The following is a 20,256-nucleotide window of genomic DNA, read 5'->3' on the forward strand; positions in this document are numbered from 1 at the left end:
ATGTAAATTACTACCTTTTTTATGTCTTCACTCAGTCCAAAGACAAACCTTGCAATTTGTTGATGCTCATTTTCTGGTAAATTATTTCTTGCGACTGATCGATGAAACTCCACAGTGTAATCTGCAATAAATCGGTCTCCCTGTTGGCACTTCTGGTACTTACTGTATAGAACGTGCTGATAATTCATAGGGAGGAACCTCTTCATTAATCTCAACATTTTAGGCCAACTTCGAATGGGAGGTTTACCATAATACCTTCTATTATTCACGATTTGTTACCAAGCTAACACCCACTTTGAAGTTTGTAGGCAACCAATCTGACTTTCTTTCCCTCAGCAGTGTTAGTGTATGCAAAGAAATTCTCCACGTTTTCCAATGAAAAAAATTTTCAATGCCCATTCGACCATTAAATACTGGAAGGGCCATTTTTATTTTATAATCGAGTTGTTCTTAGACTTCATCGTCTCCCCATTGTCTTCTTGGAATTCTAGACCAAAGTTCTTGGTTAAGTCCTTCCTCTTCTTTGAAAGAATCAGTCATCAACCATAAAACATGGTAAAGGAAGATCATTTAATCTTTCTGTTAGACCCCCAATCATCAACATACAAGAGGAGGGGTAAAAAAGAAATATTGCCTAGGTTGAAAAAGAATATTTGGATGATAGTGGTGCATATCCATGAAGGGCTGATAACCGTCTGGATAAGGGAGGGAGAGGGGACCACTTTTCTGGTTTTAAATAGCAGGGCAATGTGAGGGGAGGAGGCAAGAAGATTTTGGTGATTGTCTGAAGAAGCTTCAGCAAGAGGAGAGAAGGCAGCCCTCTCGAATAGGCTGGTTACTATCTTGTTCTTAGAATTTTCCTTGTTATTATTCTCGTTCTTAAAGCTTCTGTTCTGTACTTTTTCCCAGAGTGTCATAAATAATATCATAGTAGTATCTTGCTCTGTTTTCTGGGAATTCTGCTTTGTTGGGTATTCTTTTACTTTGTTTGCAGCGACCGGGTACCTAACACTTTCTTGCCTTCTATCTTGGACAATCTCCTCTTGAACATTGGCTCTTCTATTGGCTCGGATTCTTGGATTTACTTGGTTAGTTGCTGTGAAGGTTGTGAATTGTTGAGTGAGTTGTTCTATTCCCCCAGCGAGGGTGGAAACATTATTGTTTATATCTACAATTGCCAGTTCAACATCTTGTAGTCGACATTTTAATGTGGTGACAGCTTCTGCGACCATGATTCTGGAATGGAAAAGATCCAATTTGAAAATAATTTTTTAGCCTTTGATCGAGAGCTTTGATACCACTTGATGCACACAAGTGAAAACAACATCTTGTAATCGACATTTTAATGTGGTGACAGCTTCTGCGACCATGATTCTAGAATGGAAAAGATCCAATTTGAAATTAATTTTTCAGCCTTTGATCGAGAGCTTTGATACCACTTGATGCACACAACTGAAAATAGTACCTCAAACTTCATTAAATGATGAAGAAGCGTTACAAATGAAGGCTCTTATATAAGGAACCAGCCGGCCTAACTGACTAAAGAGGGAACCAGTTGAACAAGTAACTGGTTTTAAAACTGAAACAAAAGAAGATTACAAGCAAAGACTAAATAACTAAATAACAAGAATATGTTCTCTTTTCATTTCATCATTGAAAAGCCGTGTTTCCTTTTCAAAAAGAAAAAACAAAATCTTTGAAGATCAAAATCCTCTAGAAAAGAAACTACAACAAAGGAGAACAAACGTAGTATTTATAGAAATAAACAATAAAACCAAAGGATTAGGAGGTGCACCCAGACATCTCAACTAGGTTAACACTTCCATAGCGCTCTTAAAATTTGGTGGGTAGTCGAAGGAAATTGAAATGATGGTATGTCATTCAAATACAACATCGAGACAACTAGGAAGTTAGAAAAAGAGTAAGAATAACATCATCGTGTTATTGTTGGTTTAGCAATCAGGACCATAACCAAAGGTTTATGGGGATGTTTGGGCTAAGGAGTTGGGAAGTGTGGAGTTGTGAACTCCACTCCTTGTTTGGTCCAAGGAGTTTGTGGGTCCCACCACTAAAAAAAAAAATCAGTTTTATGTCTTATTAATTCTTTACACTGTGGACCTCAAAAGTTTACAACTTTCCAAAGTTCACAACTCCACTTTTTGCCCCAAACACCCTCTAAATACATAAATTTTTATTGCAATATTATAAATAAATAATTGAATGATGTGCAGTAGATCATTAGCTACCTGAAGACCATAGGACAATAGTCTTTCCAATGGAAGTCAATAGAATAGTGTGGAGGTGTAAACTGAGAACCCTTTCTAGGAAAGTACATCACTATTCTAGCCCGTTTTCCAAAATCAGAAGCTCGAACTTCACGCATAGGAACTGGTGTAATCTTACCAACAGTGTACCTGAAAACTTCAAATAGAGTAATTAGTAACCATTATTATCTAATTCAGTTTAGATATCTCGTGAACAGGCCTAAAAACAAACTCCAGACAACCTTTAGGAAGCATTATTTTCTGGTCTTTAGTTGGCATTTGTTTTCTTATAGGAAAAACATTAATCCCTTAATTTGGGAAACAATTATTTGAATAGCAAAATATTTCAAATAGAATTACCTATAACTTCTTCTCAGGGACTGTTAATACAAACCATTATATTATAACTCAGATAGCTCAAATGAAATTCTCTCGAGAATCGAGATGTTTTTTTTTTTTTTTTATTTTAAAGGAAACATATTTTTCAATGAATTCATGAAAAAGGCTAATTGGTAACTTCAATATCATCACAAGCAAATAAGATAAGTGGCATTGGCAATAAGTGGCGTTGGCAGATTGAAGATAAATAATCGTAACACCCTGCATTTTCATATACAATTATTTACTGTCATATTTGGAATACTTTCGTTCAATCTATGTAATTATGTCTTTATGATATAAAGTATTCAATTGTCATTACCATATTTTATTTTGGGATGTGATGAGGGTGATTCTAGTTCTAGTTCTTGTTATTTCATTGTATCATTCAGCATTAATCTCTTTTCATTTCATCAATGAAAAATGTTGTTTCCATTTCAAAAAAAAAATTATTTACGTCATATTTATTTTCACCAAATTATCTAAGTAAGTTGGATTAATTGGACTAAATGGAATGGTTGGTTGAAGTTAATTTTGTATTTGACTAGGTTATCTGTATTGTTGTTTGAAATCTAATTTGGGTAAATTTGGGCATGCTTGGTTGGTAATTCGAATTTTCTTTTCTATTTTCAGATTCACTGATTTCGGAAAATGTGTGTGGTAGACAACCCGGATTCTATTTCTGAAAATTGATTTCAGATTCTATGATCCAAACCGTGCAAATTCTAAAAATAACATTTCTATGTTTTCATTGTAGGTAGATTTTAAATTTTAAGTTTTAAAATGCAAAATTATATTAAAAAAGATAAAAACATTTAGAAATACAATATGTCATGTTATAAAGTCAACTCCTTTTTAAAAAATTAAAATATGTATTATGTAATGTATTACAAAATAATAATTATACAAAAATTTTAACATAAAACATGTTCATATAATATTACAAAACAATAATTATAAAAAAATGGAAATCTTCATTCTAGTCTTCGAAGACCATAGATCAATATATCTCGAACTTGGAAATCTGTGGATTCGTTTGCTCCATTCTCCTTAAGATATGGTACAAGAATCCTTTTTTGGCATCATCTTTGGGTTGGTTCAGAGGTTTTAAAATATAAATTTGCTCGACTTTTTTAACTCTCCCCTTTACTGAATGGGGCTGTTAGTGATTTTTGGGAAGCTTCTTGTTCAGCTTGGTAAATAGTCTGTACGAGACTTTTAAAAGAAATTTGGTTTGTAAGTAACCAACATATTTTTCATGACAAGTCCCTTCCTTCGTTTAATCGTTATGAGATTGCTCGAGTCAAAGCTTCTTCATGGTGCTCTCTTTCCAAATTATTTGCTGAATACTCTATTTGTCGTGATTTATTAAAGTTAGAATAGTCTTGTAATTATCTTTTTTGGTTTTATCTTATCTTTTATTTCCTAATTACTTAAAGATTTGGTTTTGGATAGATTTTTTACTTATACTATTAGGTCTTATTCCCTTTATAAATATGGGAATTTATTAGTCAGTGTAATTCAATAAAAAGAGAGAAAAAGTTTCATGGTATCACAGCCAACCCTAGCCTTAGCACAGCTCACCATTTCCGGCGAAATTTTCTGATCGTCGTGGCCGTTGTGGGTTCATCTCGCAATGGGTGGGTTGTCTTCATCCTCATGAGTTCTTCTCGCAAATCACCGTCGAAGTTCCGCTCGAATCTCTCTGAGTTTGGGTCAATTCCTCATGGGTTTAGTCCACCATCGCCGCTCGTGGGTTTTGTTCCTCGTAGAATTTGTTTCATAAGTCTCCCTCTCACCGTCGCTGCTCATGAGTTTGGTTTGTCCCCACCGGCTCACATCTCCCTCTCGCCTATGGTCATCGAGTCTCATCCACCGCCGCTCGACATTCGCTGCTTGCCATCGGGAGTTATTATTATTTTTTTTTTTTTTGGTTTTTTGGTTTTTTTCCTTCCAAGAATCCAATTACAGTGATAGTAGATGGGATTATTTTTCTTCAGCAATAATAGTTGGTTCCCCTTGCTTTTCCAACATGACTCGAAGAATTCTATTATTTCTTCTTAATTTTGTACAAAGATAGAATCCTAATTTAAAGAGAGAGACATAACTATAATATGAAATAAACTAACGGTAATAGGAAATATAAGGGAATAAATATACGAGGAAAAAATGATAAATACAAGGAAGAAATTCCTTTTTCTATATTCAACATGACTAATCCATCAAAATCAATGGAAATTATTTCCAATGAATCTTCATCACATACCTTAATCACAAGTCACAAATTGAATGGCCACAATTACATTCAATGGTCACAATCGCTTAAGATGTTCATATGTAGTAAGGGAGGATGACTCTCTCCAGTGAGAACAAGTCGCCCAAAAAAATTGATCCAGAATTCAAAGTGGAAAGTGACAACATCATGGTCATGTAGATGACGAATGAGATAAGTGAAAATTCTCTTATATGAAAGAGTACATGAGATTTGGGACATTGTCAAGGAGACCTTTTTGAGCAAAGAGAACACTTCAGGTTTATTTCGAATTGAATCAATTCCTCATGATTTTCGCCAAGGTCATCAATCTGTTACTCAATATTTTACTAATCTCTCTCGTCATTGGCAACACTTTGATTTATTTAAAGTTTACACATGGAAGTGTACTAGTGATGCTACTCACTATAAGGAAACTCTTGAGAAAAAGAGGACCTACAAATTCCTCCTTTGCCTTAAACAATAATTTGGATGAAGTTTGAGGGAGAATAATAGGAATTATGCCACTACCAGGTCTTCGCGAAACCTTCTTAGAAGTTAGGCGAGAAGAAAGTAGGAAGAGTTTAATGATGGGTAAATTAGAATCAATTCCTACAATTGTGGATGCTTCTGCACTCGATGCCCGTAGTTTTAATCCAACAGTGCCAAGTGACAATAAGCAAAAAGAGAGAGACCATGGTGTGAACATTGTAGAAAAGTGAGTCATATAAAAGACACATGTTGGAAACTCCACAAAAAACCATTGACAAGAAACCATGGCATCGTAATGATCGTGAGAGTCGGGGACTCGAGCGTATGTGGCTAATGTAGCCTCTAATAATTCTGTTACTTCAAAATCGACTCCTTTTAGCAAAGAACAAATTGAAGCAATGCAAAAGATCATTGGTCACTCAAAATACAAGGAGCAGGATTGGTTGCTCAAAAAGTCATGCCTACTGCTCTAACTAGTAAAGAAGGGATGCAACGTTGGATCGTAGACACTAGAGCCTCCTATCATATGACAGGAAACAAATCCCTATTCCAAAATTACCAAGCTAATACATCAAATTCATATGTGAAAATTGTTGATGGTTCATATTCCAAAGTAGCTAGGACAGGTTCAATCGAAGTTACTTTAAATTTATATCTCAATTATGTTTTACATGTGCCAAACTTAGATTGCAACTTACTCTTAATAAGTAAATTGACACATGATCGATCTTGTGTGACTAAATTTTATTCAAACTCATGTATTTTTCAGGATTTGGAATCGGGGAAGACAATTGGCAGTGTTGACCTATGTTCCAGACTCTATCTTCTCGACTATGATCTAGGCCCATTAGCATTTGAAGACGAGTCTTCATTGTTATATTCTTTTATTTCTAGTAGTCTGTTTTCTTCTTGTGTCAATAAGGATAGAGAAATGATGTTATTACATTATCAGTCGGGTCATCCAAATTTTTTATCTCTCTAAAATATTTCGGAAGTTTTTTCATAATAAAATCCTGCATTATTCAATTGTGAGATTTTTCAAATTGTCAGACATACTAGGAACCCTTATCCTCCTATTGCTTACAAACCTTCAAGTCCTCTTTCATTGATTCATAGTTATGTATGGGGTCCTTTGAAAATAAAAGAATATCTCTGGGACTCGATGGTTTGTTTTCTTTATTGATGATCATGCACGGTTACTTGGGTCTTTCTTATGAAAGAAAAATCTGAAGTTTATAATCATTTCAAACAGTTTCATAATATGATCAAAAATCACTATCAAACAAAAATCTGTCCTCAAAACAGGCAATGCAAAAGAGTTTTTTAGTTCATATCTTGGAGAGTACCTACCAAATCAAGGAATTCTCCACCTCAACTCTTATGTTGATACTCAACAAAATGGGATAGCTTAATGCAAGAATCGACATCTTCTTGAAGTCACTTGATGCTTGATGTTCTCTATTCACGTTCCTAAATTCTATTCGAGAGAAGTTATTCCACTCCTCGTCAAGTCTTCTTTCTATCCTTTCCTCATCTTCGTGCTCAGTCTTTGATTTGATTCCTAAAGTCTTTGGGTGTAGTGCATTCGTTCACATCCATTCCCAACATTGTAGTAAGTTGGATCCTTGAGCCCATAAATGCATATCTTGGGGTACTACCCACTCAACGAGGTTACAAATGCTTTTCATTACAAAAATTGAGTATATGATACCATGGATGTCACCTTCTTTGAAGACGTCCCATTTTATTCCAAAATCATCAGGGGGTGAACATGCATGACAATCAACTTCAATCACGGATATCTTTACTTAAGACTGAACCTGAATCTGAATCAGTCACTTCATTAAATCCTATCCATCCCCATCCTCCCACTTCTTCAAGTATACCTATGTCTCCTTTAGAAACAAATCCAAATATCATTGTCCCAACAAATGCTATTAAAAAACTGCTCACTTTCATAAGAAGAAACAAACAAGCAGAGAGGACAGATTCTGGAGCACGTCAACTCTCCCAAACGTCTAAACCAACATCTACTTCCAATGAACAATGCATAAGTGAGGACAAAGGTGGGCTGGAAATTATAAATCAAGAGGTTAACGATTTAGACTTTCCAATTGCTGGAAGGAAAGGAGTCAGGAGTCGTACCATACATCCTATTGGGAAATATGTGTCTTATAATGAATTATCATAATCATATCGAGCATTTGTTTCTACTATTGATGTTCAGGTACCAACTAATATTCATGAAGCACTCATGCATCCTGGTTGGAGAAAAGCAGTTCAAGATGAGATTGAAGCACTTGAAAAAAATGGTACATGGATAGTGACAGATCTACTTAATGGGAAACTAACTGTTGGATGTAAGTGGAGTTTTAAAGTAAAGTATAAGGCTAAGGCTGATGGGAATATTGAGAGATTGAAGGCTAGACTTGTTGCCAGAGGATTTACTCGGTCTTATGGTATTGACTACCAAGAAACATTTGCACCTATTGCTAAACTTAACACCATAAGAATTATCTTGAGCAACTAATCTTGATTGGGGTCTTCAACAGTTAGAAATTAAGAATGCTTGCTTGAATGGTGACTTGGAAGAAGAAGTATACATGGATGTTCCTCTAGATGAGAAGAGAAATTTGGTATAACAAAGGTTTGCAAGCTAAAAGAATCTCTTTATGGACTTGAGCAATGCTTGGTTCAGTAGATTTGCTTCCTTTGTTCTTAGTCCTGGGTATTCACAATGTTAGACAAACCATACTCTGTTCGTCAAAAGAAGATCTGAAAATCTACTTGCCCTCTTGATATTATATGTTGATGTTATAATTCTCTCTGGAAATGATGAATCAAAATTACAAAACTTGAAAAGACACTTGGCTAAAAAATTTGAAGTCAAGGATCTAGCCATCTAGGAAATCTAAAATATTTTCTAGGTATGGAGGTTGCTCGATCAAAACAAGGTATAGTTGTACCTGAAAGGAAGAATGTGTTAGATCTACTAAAAGAAACTGGCATGTTAGGATGCAACCCAGCAGACTCTCCTATGTATCCACAAAAGAAACTTGGGCTCAATCTTGAGAGCACGCCTCTAGTTAGGGGGAGATACCAATGTCTTGTAGGGCGTCTTATCTCTCTTTCTCATACTCATCCAAATATTGGATTTACTGTTAGTATGATTAGTCAATTTATGCATAATCCTAATATATACCAAAGCTGTATATCGAATTCTTAGATCTAAAGATGACTTCTGGAGAAGGGCTATTTTTTTAAAAAAACTGATGAACCATTGAAGTATATTCTGATGCACATTGGGCAAGGAACATCTCAAATAGAAGGTCTACCTCTGGTTATTGCTCTTTTGTATGGATCAATCTTGTTACATGGAAAAGTAAAAAGCAGCCTGTAGTTGCAAGAAGTAGTGCAGAAGCTGAATTTAGAACACTTGCTCAGGGCATGTGTGAAGGCCATATGGATCAAAAGAGTCCTAAGTGAGTTAGGAAAAGATTATTCCTCACCAATACAAATGATGTGTGACAATCAAGCTGCATAAGTATCGCAAAGAATCTAGTTCACCATGATAGGACAAAACATGTTGAAATTGCTCCACATTTCATCTCAAAGAAAGTCAACGATGAAGTTGTTCATCTCAACTATGTGCCTACTAAGCAATAGATTGCAGATATTCTCAACAAACATTTATCAAGACCTAACTTTGAAGATTTGAATAGCAAGTTGCGTTTGTATAATATATACAACCCACCTTGAGGGGGAGTATTGTAATTTATTAAGTTAGGATAGTCTTGTAGTTATCTTTTTCGGTTTTATCTCATCTTTTATTTACTAATTATTTAAAGATTTGGTTTAGGATAGATTTTTTTCTTATACTATTAGGTCTTATTACCTTGCATAAATATGTGAATTTATTAGTCAGTGTAATTCAATAAAAAGAGAGGAAAAGTTTCACTATTCAAGATATTAGTTTAAATTGGAGGGTGTTTTTCTCCTTAGATATGTTTGTTTTTTTATTATATTGTTGGTCTATTTATGTCATTGTAATTTCATTTGTTGCTGAGATTACTTTTGTTTTATATCTTATATCTTGTACTTTGAGTACTAGACTCGTTTCATTATTTCAATGAAAAGTCTTGGAGAAGGCTTTTACTTTCACAACATAGTACTTTGTTTTGTTGTTTTGTCTACGCTCTGATTTGGCTCATGTTCATTGTTTTCAATATCTTGTCTCTTTTCATTAATTTAATGAAATGTTGGGTTTCCTTGTCAAAAAGAAAATGTAATGTAAGTTTCAATGAAGGCTTGAATATGAAGTCATTTTTTTCAATAGAGAGCTGGAGAATTTCGTGCTCCGCACTGAGAAACTGGACTTGATTCACCTTCAAGGGGGAGTAACTGCATTATTTGGAAGAGGGAAACGAGCAGAATTTTTCATCAACGTCGGACTTTCTTTACTTGATGAGAATATTCCTAGAAGACTGACTGATATAAACTAGAGAGGCCATTTGGAAGCGGAAGATCTCTAAGAAAGTGAATTTTTTTCCTTTGGCCACTAATGTATAGAAGCCTTCAAATTATAGGCTGTCCCCTTTAAGTTCTTCGTGAATTTCCATTATCAATTTCTAATCAGAGAAAGTCTTTTTTTCTTCCTAGCATCACAAAAAGAAAAATCATCATATAATCATTTACAAATTGCAAGCAACTCTTACTGTTATGATTCAAATTTCTAGATTTCTCATTCTTTTCAATAGGAATTAAGATACTCATCATCAGCAAAAGAAAAAAAGAACGCTGCGTTACATAATCATGTGGATCATTTCTTGTCAAATACAATTTAAAGGAATGTGTGTGATAGTTATAGTATACATCAAAGTGTTACTTGTGCTACTACTAAAATTTTGTACTAGCATATCTACAGCATTTAGTTTATCTAGGTATCCTTTCAAACTAAACTATTTCTACTTCCATTGCTTAAAAAAATCATATTAATGCAAATGTGAGGCAGCCTGTGGTCCAGTTTAGAGACATATGATGTAACAAATTACGCCTATACTTTCAAAAAATTAACAGATTTACCTTATACCAAGTTGCAAGTTAAGCATTAAATAGTAGCTCCGATGATTTTCAAAGAAGTTAACACATGACACCCTCGCTGCTTCTTTCACAGTAGTTTTCTTTTGTTCCATACTTTTGTGCAATAGTTCTTCATAGTCCTTAACCCTCTCTTGTATCAAAACTCCTTGAATGTACTCCCTCTCATAAACCACTCTATCATTATATGGTACATTATTTTGACCTTGATCAGAAGCATGGGACATCACACAAGAATCATCATCAGCTGATGCTTCTTGAGTAGGATAACTTGAGCCCCAATTCACATCCATCGATGTAGGCCAATTTGATAGTCCTCCAGCACTTGAAATTCCAGTGACGGAAATCTTCTCTGACAAACTGTGCTTAAGGCCATGCCTTGGAGCCTTTTCTTTCTCTAAATTTAGTGAGAGCGTACGAGATACAAAACCTTTTCCATCAATATCATAACCAAGAAAGTTATGCCACTTCTCCATGGATGGTGGTTTGCTACCAGCTGGATAAAATGTCCCTTTTCCATCCTTGAGGCCCCTACTCCATGATCCAAAGTAATATGCACCATCAGCAAAATAATAGACTCCAGATCCATGTCGAAGACCATTCAGCCAAAAGCCAATGAAATGATCGCCATTTACCCATTTCATAATCCCTTTACCACACATTTGCCCACCTTTCCAGTTCCCAATATAAGAATTTCCAGAACTCCAGAAGTATCTACCACAACCTTCAGGTATCCCTTCTTTCCAAGAACCATCATAAATGTCTAAATTAGCATATAGCTTTCGTCCAATCCCATGGTGAATATTCATCCTCCAAGCTCCATTATAGATAGACCCATCAGAATAGTGGAAGGTGCCAAAACCATGAAGATAACCACCCGAGATATCACCCTCATATGTTGCTCCTGATGGCCACATAATCTTTCCCTTACCTGTCATTTTTCCATCTTTCCAATCACCCTCATAAATTGTTCCTTCAAACCACGTGTACTTTCCCTTCCCATGTGGCAAACTATCTTTGAAACTGCCAAAATATACATCTCCATTTGAGAGCACATTCTCGGTAAGCCTGAAAAGAATAAATGCTCTTCAAATATGTTGACTAAAAAGACCATGTGTGCAGGTGCATGACAGTGTTGAAAGGTACAGAAGGAGAAGAAAGTTTCACTCAGTTAAAGATGAAATTACCCTTGGATATCTTCCATGAGCACAGGTCACGTTCTCGTAACCGTGACATCCATGACTTCCATCTAGGTTCTTAAAAACAATTGTTTTCCCCAACGTTGACCACCCATATGAGATTATATCATCCACTTGGGCAGCTCTAGAATAAATAGAACATCATCACAAATGAAGGCAAGAAATACCTCAAAAATGTAAAATACAGCAACCAAATGATAACAGTTACATTCACCATCTCAAGGGTTTTTTGGGTGTATAATTAACAATTTGCTTCTTTCTCGATTTTTCTCGACTTCAACAATTTGTTTCTAAAAATTGCTTGTCGTAGACAAATGTTCTCAAATACTTTTGTTCTTAAGACTGTTTTTCGTAGATTTGCATTTAGTATATATTTGTCTTAATTATTATTTTAATTATGATTTGTTGTACTTTCCTTTTTAACTAATTTCCTTAGTTGGAATTTTTCTTGTATTATAATTACCCATTATTGGGTCCTTTTGAATAATAAGAAAAACCAATATTCTCCAAAAACTTCATGGTATCAGAGCAAAAATAAAACCTTAACCCTAGTCCAACCACCGTCATCGCCAGCGCTGCACAAACCCTAGCCGCCGTCATCAGATCTGCCACCACCTCCACAGAACCCATCGTCATCAAGTTGCAGTTACCACTGCTGGACATCCTAGCCATTGTTGCTGACCATACCAGAGTCGTTCGTCCACGCACTCCTAGGTCCGTGCACCCAGATCCGCGTACCCAATTCGTCTCATAACCCACTGTCATCGTTTTTCTTCAGCTTCGATTCATCTCGATCCCACGTCAGCGATCCATCATAGACAACGAGAAGCCTACGATCCGTTAAACCAAATCAGCCATTTGTTGGTTGGTCCTTGCCCAGATATGATCTCACATTCTCCGTGGGTTCTTTGCTCCTCAGATCATCATATGTGGACTCAATTTGCTCACTCTGCTTTTGTCGTTTAGAGATTCAATGGGTTCTTTGTCGTACGTTGTTTAGAGATCTCACGTCAGATGACCAAATTCAATCGCTATCATGTTCATATCGGGGCAGTGAAGGTTTTTCTTCACACATTCAGTTCAAGATTAGTTCAGGTTCAGCCAAATCGATTTGGTTCATCTAAGGCCAATTCTGTTCAGTCAAGCCTTTGTTTGGTTCATTTAAGCCCCACTTGGTTCAGACCAGTTGGTTTGGTTCAAATGAAATTGGTTCAGGCAGTTTAGTTCTGTTTTTTTTTTTTTCCAAATATGCTCGGGATGATAATGCGTTATTTGTGAGTATTCTTTGGTTTTTGTTCAAACTCATCAATTGAGCCACTCAATCTCAATTAATCAGTGTCTCACAACATGACAAAGCAAACTGTTACATCTATAACTTTTGCTCATCAGGACTTTGTCATGCCTTACTTCTCTATACAACACAATAAACAGAAATTATGGATTCTAGATTCTGGAGCGTCAGATCACATGACCCGAGACATCAGTATTTTCCCTCAGTTTAAATCACATCTTGGCCATTCCTCAGTCTGAATAATAGATGGTTCTCTCTCTGAGGTTATAGGAACAAGGTCGATAAAATTATGAAATGATCTTATACTTTCCAATGTTCTTTATGTTCCTAAATTGAGCTATAACTTGATGTCGATAAGCAAACTTACGAGTGACTTGAATTGTATATCTAAATTTTCTTCGAATTTGTGTGAATTTCAAGAGTTGGGTTCGGGAAAGGTGATTGGCATTGCTAAGTAGCAAGGTGGCCTCTATCGTTTTCAAGGAAAACATCATCCAAGTTCGTCTTTCAACCCCATGTGTGAGTCTTCTTCTAATTCTATTAGTTTCATTCCCGAGTCCTCTTCTTGTTCTACATCTTTGTCTGGTGAAAATCAAGTCATGTTATGGCATTTTCGTCTCGGTCACCCAAATTTTGTGTATCTTGAAAGGTTGTTTCCTCATCTGTTCATTAATAAAAAACAGAGTCACTTTCAGTGCGAAGTTTGTCAACTCTCTAAACATACCAGAAATCCTTATCCAAGTGTGCCTTACAAATCTTCGAAACATTTTGCATTGATCCACGGTGATATTTGGGGGCCTTCTAGAGTTAAAAAAAATATTTGGAGCACATTGGTTCATAACTTTTATTGATGACCACACTAGACTAACATGGACATATCTCATGAAGGACAAATCCGAAACATCCAGTATTTTTCAATCCTTTCACTCTATGATCTCCACTCAGTTTCAAAGTAATATTCAAGTCCTTAGAACAGATAATAATTCGAAACTATTTCAGTTCAACTCTTAGGTCATTTCTTTCATCTCATAGTATAGTTCACACTAGTTCATGTGTGGACACTCCTCAACAAAATGGGATTGCCAAAAGGAAAAATAGACACCTTGAGGTCGCTCATTCTCTTATGATTGCTAGTAATGTTCCTAATCTGTTTTAGGGAGAAGTCATTCTTACTGCAACTTTTCTCATAAATCGAATGCCTAGTCGAGTCCTCAAATTCCAATCTCCTCGAGATGTCTTCCTCCAATTCATTCCCAACTACAAAACTTTTCTTCACAATTACCCTTTCGAGTTTTTAGATGTTCCTCCTTTGTTCACAATCATTCTCCCCATCAATCTAAACTTGATCCAAAATCCATTAAGTGCATTTTTCTAGGTTATTCATCACATCAAAAGGGGCACAAATTCCCCAATTACTAGAAAAATGTAATGGATGTTACCTTCTTTGAAAACCAACCTTATTTCACCAAGTCTCAAATTCAAGGGGAGAATGTGCAAGAATTTGAGCCATGGGAAGTTCAGCCTACTTGTCCCCTACCTCTTACTCACATCATATCCGAAGTTTTAGCTCCTTCTCTGAATGAGCTACCTAATCCCGTGTCAATCCCACTTATTGCTTCTGAACTTGAAGTCTTACGAGTTTCTGAATCTGAACCTTTAATCCCACAAAGTCGAATTCCTATTGTTTACTCGAGAAAGAAAGGGGCTACCTTACAAGACTCTAACGGAAAGGTGTTAGAAGTTGTACTAGCCATCCAATTGAAAAATATGTGGCATATGGAAAATTAAATTCGTCGCAGTTGGACAATATTCAAATTCCACACAATATCCAAGATGAACTTAAGGATCCTAAGTGGAAAAAGGCTATAAGTGAGGAAATTAAAGCTCTTGAAAGTAATGGAACGTGGACTCTCACAACACTTCCTCTTGGAAAGAACCCTGTTGGGTGCAAATGGATTTTCACAATTAAATACAAGTTAGATGGCAGTGTTGAAAGATTCAAAGCAAACTTGTGGCTAAAAGCTTCACTCAATCATATGGTATCGATTATCAGGAGACTTTTGCTCCTGTTGCTAAATTAAACACTGTTCGTGTCCTTTTATCTTTAGTAGTAAATCAAGATTGGCCCCTTCATCAAGTTGATGTCAAAAATGTCGTTTTGAATGGTGATCTCGAAGAAAAGTTTATATGCAGGTTCCTCCTGGAATGGAAAATGAGTCTAACAAAGACTTGGTATGCAAGTTGAGAAAGTCTTTATGCAGATTAAAACAATCTCCTCGTGCTTGGTTTGATATATTTGCCAAAGTTCTGATTAAAAGTGGTTATCATCAATGTCAAGCTGATCATACTCTATATGTGAAATCTGCAAACAACAAAACCGCAATCCTGATTGTATATGTAGATGACATCATCATCACTAGAAATGATCTATGGGAGATCCTTAATTTGAAAAAGATGCTTGCAACTGAGTTTGAAATTAAAGACTTGGGAAGTTTGAGATATTTTTAAGGAATGGAGACAGTGAGATCTAAGGATGGCATTGTCATCTCTCAACGAAAATATATCTTAGACTTGCTAAAGGAGACCGGAAATCTGGGGTGTAGACCTGCTGAAACACCTATGGATCCAAATTTAGGCCAAGATCAAATTGAAGGGATTAGCCCAGTTGACAAGGGCATGTATCAAAGGCTTGTGGAAAAGTTAATTTACTTGTCACATACCAGACCAGACATATCATATTCTGTCAGCATTGTTAGTCAGCACATGAACAGTCCAAATGAACATCATCTTAAGGCCGTTAACAGGATTTTAAGATACTTGAAACATACTCCAAGTCATGGGCTATTTTGAAAAAGTCATCAAACAGAATGGTAGAACTTTATACTGATGCTACTTGGGCTGGAGAGCTAACTGATCGAAGATCTACATCTGGATATTGCTCTTATGTATGGGACAACTTAGTCACCTGGAGAAGCAAAAAACAGTCAATTGTAGCCAGAAGTAGTGTAGAGGCTGAATATCAAGCTTTAGCATTTGGAATTTTTTAAGGGATGTGGATTCAAAAGCTTTTGGAAGAACTAAGGATAGAAACTCAAAGTTTGTTCAAAATACACTGTGACAGTCAAGCAGTAATCAACATAGCAAAAAATCTCATCCATCATAACAGAACGAAACACATAGAGATAGATCAACATTTCATATCTGAGAAGGTCAACAAGAACATAGTGGAACTAAACTATGTTCCGTCCTGCCATCAAATTGTTGACATTCCCACCAAAGCTTTACTGAAGAGAAATTTTGATGAATTCAATTCCAAGCTTGGATTGTATTCTATATACAACCCAGCTTGAGAGGGAGTGTAGATTTGTGTTTAGTATATATTTGTCTTAATTATTATGTTAATTATGATTTGTTTACTTTCCTTTTTAATTAATTTCCTTAGTTGAAATTTCTCTTGTATTATAATTACCCATTATTGGGTCCTTTTGAATAATAAGAAAAACCAATATTCTCCAAAAACTTCATTTTTAAATATTATTCTCCCAGAAGTGATTGTATACATCAAAAACTGTTTTTGAATTTTAAAAGAGAATTGTTTTAAACCTGGCTTTCAAACTGGCTTTTAATCTCCACCACTACAGATTCCCCATTTGCCAAGAATAATGCACTACATAATTTGGAGAGATAGTAGCTGCATCTTGGTGCCACATCTTGGATCAGAAAAAGTAATTCATAATTCACATGCATAGCCCAGAGTTCTTAATAAAATAAGAGAAACAACAATATAACAAACAATTAGCAATGACAAAGTCCAAAGGAGATTTCCTCACATTTCCCGTTCCCAAACATATGCATGTTTGTGTAAGAAAAGTGAAGAAACTTTTAATCATCTATTTCTGCACTGTTATTTCAGTAGAAGGGTATGGGGGCACTTTGGTAGTTTGTCCATGTATTTAAGGATTGTATGGCCGTTTCCTTTGGCGGAGGAGGTTTGAAAGAAAAGGCCAATGTGCTTTGGAGCAATGTGACAAAGACTTTTTGTGGCTATTATGGAAGGAAAGGAATGCTAAAAAAATTTCAAATAAGTGTTAGTCATTTGTTTATTTTGTCATCTTGTACAGTTTACAGCCTCCAGTTGGAGTAGCTTTCACAAGCTTTTTTGTAACTACACCATTTACACTATTAACCTAGATTAAACGCCCTTTTGCACCTTGGTTAGGGGAGGGGACATCTTATTTCTTCGCCCTCTAGGTTGTTTCCTTGTTCTTTTGAGGAATGAAGTCTTTTCTCGTTTCTTATCAAAAAATTACAAAAAAAGATATTTAAAATAAATAGAACAGCAGTTTCATAAATTACCGAATCCAATGTGTGGCTTGGAGAAGGAATAATCAAGCACATGATAAATGTAAAATTTTCTTTCACACCTGTAACTTAAAACATTCTTATTTCTTAAATGTTTTTTTTTTTTAAGAAAAAAAAAAAGAAACAGAACTTTTTATTAAAAAAATGAAAAGAGACTAATGCGCAAAGTACAGTAAAACAAAATAAGTAAAATGAAGCAAATACAACCCAATAAAACCCATGAATAGACTTGTCCAAAAAAGTAGAGCAAAAAATGAAATACAACCCAAAACAAAATAAGATGGCTCTTGATAGAAGACCACTAAATTTGAAACTAAGAAAACCAACAACCATGTGATGAGGCCAAAATAGGAGACAATAGACCAAAGGAACTTGGAGAAGTGAGAAACCATCCACCAACTTTGACAGCTTTGAAAAAAAGGCCACTCCCATTAAGCAAGAAAAATAAAATCGAGTAGCACATAGAATTTGAAATAGAGGTCAGAAAGCTCCGACAAGAGCTGCTGAAAATTTCCAATCTTCCGCTTGGGTTAAGCTTCTCCATTTCTTAAATGTATTAATTTCAAGATCTGTAAATTTTCTTTCACGACCATTAATTTAAATTATTAGACCTTACATTATGAAAATTACTACCAACATCCATTGGCCAATCAACTGTGAAATCTCTATTCCAAAGTTCACAAAACTGCAATCAACAATAAAGAGATATTTTCTAGGAGATGGATGGTCCCAAGAAGTTGAACCCTTTCTGCAGCTTCTTTGTCTGGAAGGTATGAACACTGCTAGTAGGCTTCAAAGAAGATGCCCCTCCATTGATCTAAAGTCCAAGTTAGCACTTTGTTTGAGAGGCAGTGAAGAACCAATAACATGAGTTTTTCCATTGTTCATTTTTTTTCTTTTTATAATGAACCAAACTTTTATTGAAAGAATACAAGGGCATCCTTCGGGCTTTAATTGTATACGGTGGTAGATTCAAGATTAGGGCTAAAGTGCTATAGATTAATGGTATGAGTCGATCGTGTGGGCTTTATGGTGGTATGAAAGAAATCTGAGAGAATGTTTAGATTGGGTTGAGCGAATGGATCTAGCAAAATACCATGTATCCTTTCCTGTGCAATATAAAGTTTTTTGTGATTTTTCGTAAACTCCCAATAGTAGTTAATAGTTCGGTAACTTTTCACTAATGCAGTGAAACGTATTTCTTGTTTCTGAGGGGGAAATAAGTATGTATAACTCTCCAGAACCTAGAAAGGGAAAGAGAGAGGGAAAGAAGGGGGTAAAAAAAAAAAGAAAATGATCGAAAGTAGAGGAATATTTAGGTTAAGAAATCATTCTTCCATTATAGAATATCTATACGCTCACAGGAACATGCAGTATTGAATCAAAAGTCCTGCCCTGCCTCCAATAAAAGAAAACAACTAACTGCAATAGGAAATGGATTTTCCAACACTCTTAACGGTGATGAATCCTATTATATAGAAAGAATCTCCTACAAACAGGGAAATCAACCAGAAAATTGAAGCAACTATTTGGCTGATCAAATGAAAAATATTAAATTCCTCAGCAACTGAAATCAAGGAAAACATTGAAATTGGTATAACTTAGCTAATCAAATATACCAGGAACAAAAACAGAAAAGGAATCAGCAAGCGTCATTCTTACGAGTCCAGTAAACAGAAGTTCCATAGAACTAATCAATGCACATTCGCTCACAAATGAAAAAAAAAAAATTAAAAAAAAAAAAAAGAAAAAAAAGCTCAGGCAATAAACAAAATTACAAACTGAATTGATTTAACATTAGAAGAAATAAACTTAAACATGAATACGAACAGATACCTCTTACAAGCTAAACAGAAGGGAGAAAAGATCGAGGGAGTAAATAGAGAGATTGAGAGAGAACCCAACCAAAAAAAACCCTCGAGACAGAGAAAGAACAAGAGAATACCCTTTTCACTAGCTGTCCCCCACCATCGAATTCCGTTAACATAATATAAGAAAAGAAGGCACCTACATCCATAATAAAGTTAGCAGCTCATACCCAAAGTACGGCTCCAACTCCGAATTGACACTCGACCCTCTCGCTCACTTTCTTTCTCTCTCTCCAATTCGGTAATCGAAATTCACTGTTGGTACAAGTCAAAGCAAAGAACCGAGGAATCGAAGAGAGCAAAAAAGGCAAAAACCGCTTCAGCGCAGCAAGGAATCGAACACGTTATGTACAGGGAAAATGGGGATTGGATTGGATTGCTTATGCATGAAGAAGAAGAACAACAACAACAATCATGGACAATAATCACGTGGAGGTACAGGAGAGCGTGACAGCATTGATTCAAAGAGGAAGTATAAAAATGTAGGAATCAGAGCTGTACCTGTTCATCGATACCTTTTTCTATTATTGTTCAGGGGTTCGGAGGAAAAAGGGATCAGAACTATAAGACAAGAAAAGCATAAAGACCAAGGCGTCAGATGCCGAGCCATCACACTGGGCTCTATCTACTTTAATCAGGTACTGTCTAGTGGGACCTCGAAGCTGCATGTAGAGGCGTGATGCTTTGGATTTATTTATCCTCATTGTTTCAATTTGCTACTTATGATTTAAGTTTAATTTTGATGTATTTTTGTTTCATTGTTCATTTCGTCAAACTTCATGACAAATCATTATTATTAGCATATTTTTTTCATAATAAAATGATCTTAAATTTTACGAACTAATTCAAAATCACCTATTCGATTGACTGACATAGCTTTTATAGTGACTTACACTCTTTCATCCCATAAATAATTGAAGAAAGTAATCTCTGATTACAAACATTGACTAAAAAAAGGTAAAAATGGATCATTAACACATAAGGACTATGTGAATCCTCAAACATATATGAATGAAGTCATGTTTTATTTCTTTATTTGATTGCGTTAGTTGAT

General features: G+C 35.5%; 1 protein-coding gene across 10 annotated transcripts in view; it reads right to left on the reverse strand.

The window, feature by feature from the left end:
* The window catches only part of LOC120077484 (phosphatidylinositol 4-phosphate 5-kinase 8-like), a 40,219-nt gene extending 20,374 nt beyond the window's left edge, over positions 1-19,845 (reverse strand). For 2 of the 10 annotated variants that reach the window (XM_039031375.1, XM_039031368.1), the window contains exons 1-4: positions 19,280-19,694; positions 11,670-11,805; positions 10,468-11,550; positions 2,247-2,414 (exon numbers count right to left, since the gene is read on the reverse strand). In XM_039031375.1, the coding sequence (XP_038887303.1) occupies positions 2,247-2,414; positions 10,468-11,550; positions 11,670-11,686 (1,268 nt within the window). In that variant the 5' untranslated portion in view covers positions 11,687-11,805; positions 19,280-19,694. The other 8 variants (XM_039031372.1, XM_039031374.1, XM_039031370.1 and 5 more) reach the window with 8 other exon arrangements.
* Between the last annotated feature and the right edge of the window lie 411 nt (positions 19,846-20,256).

The sequence above is a fragment of the Benincasa hispida genome, chromosome 5, assembly GCF_009727055.1.
Source record: "Benincasa hispida cultivar B227 chromosome 5, ASM972705v1, whole genome shotgun sequence".
NCBI lineage: Eukaryota > Viridiplantae > Streptophyta > Magnoliopsida > Cucurbitales > Cucurbitaceae > Benincasa > Benincasa hispida.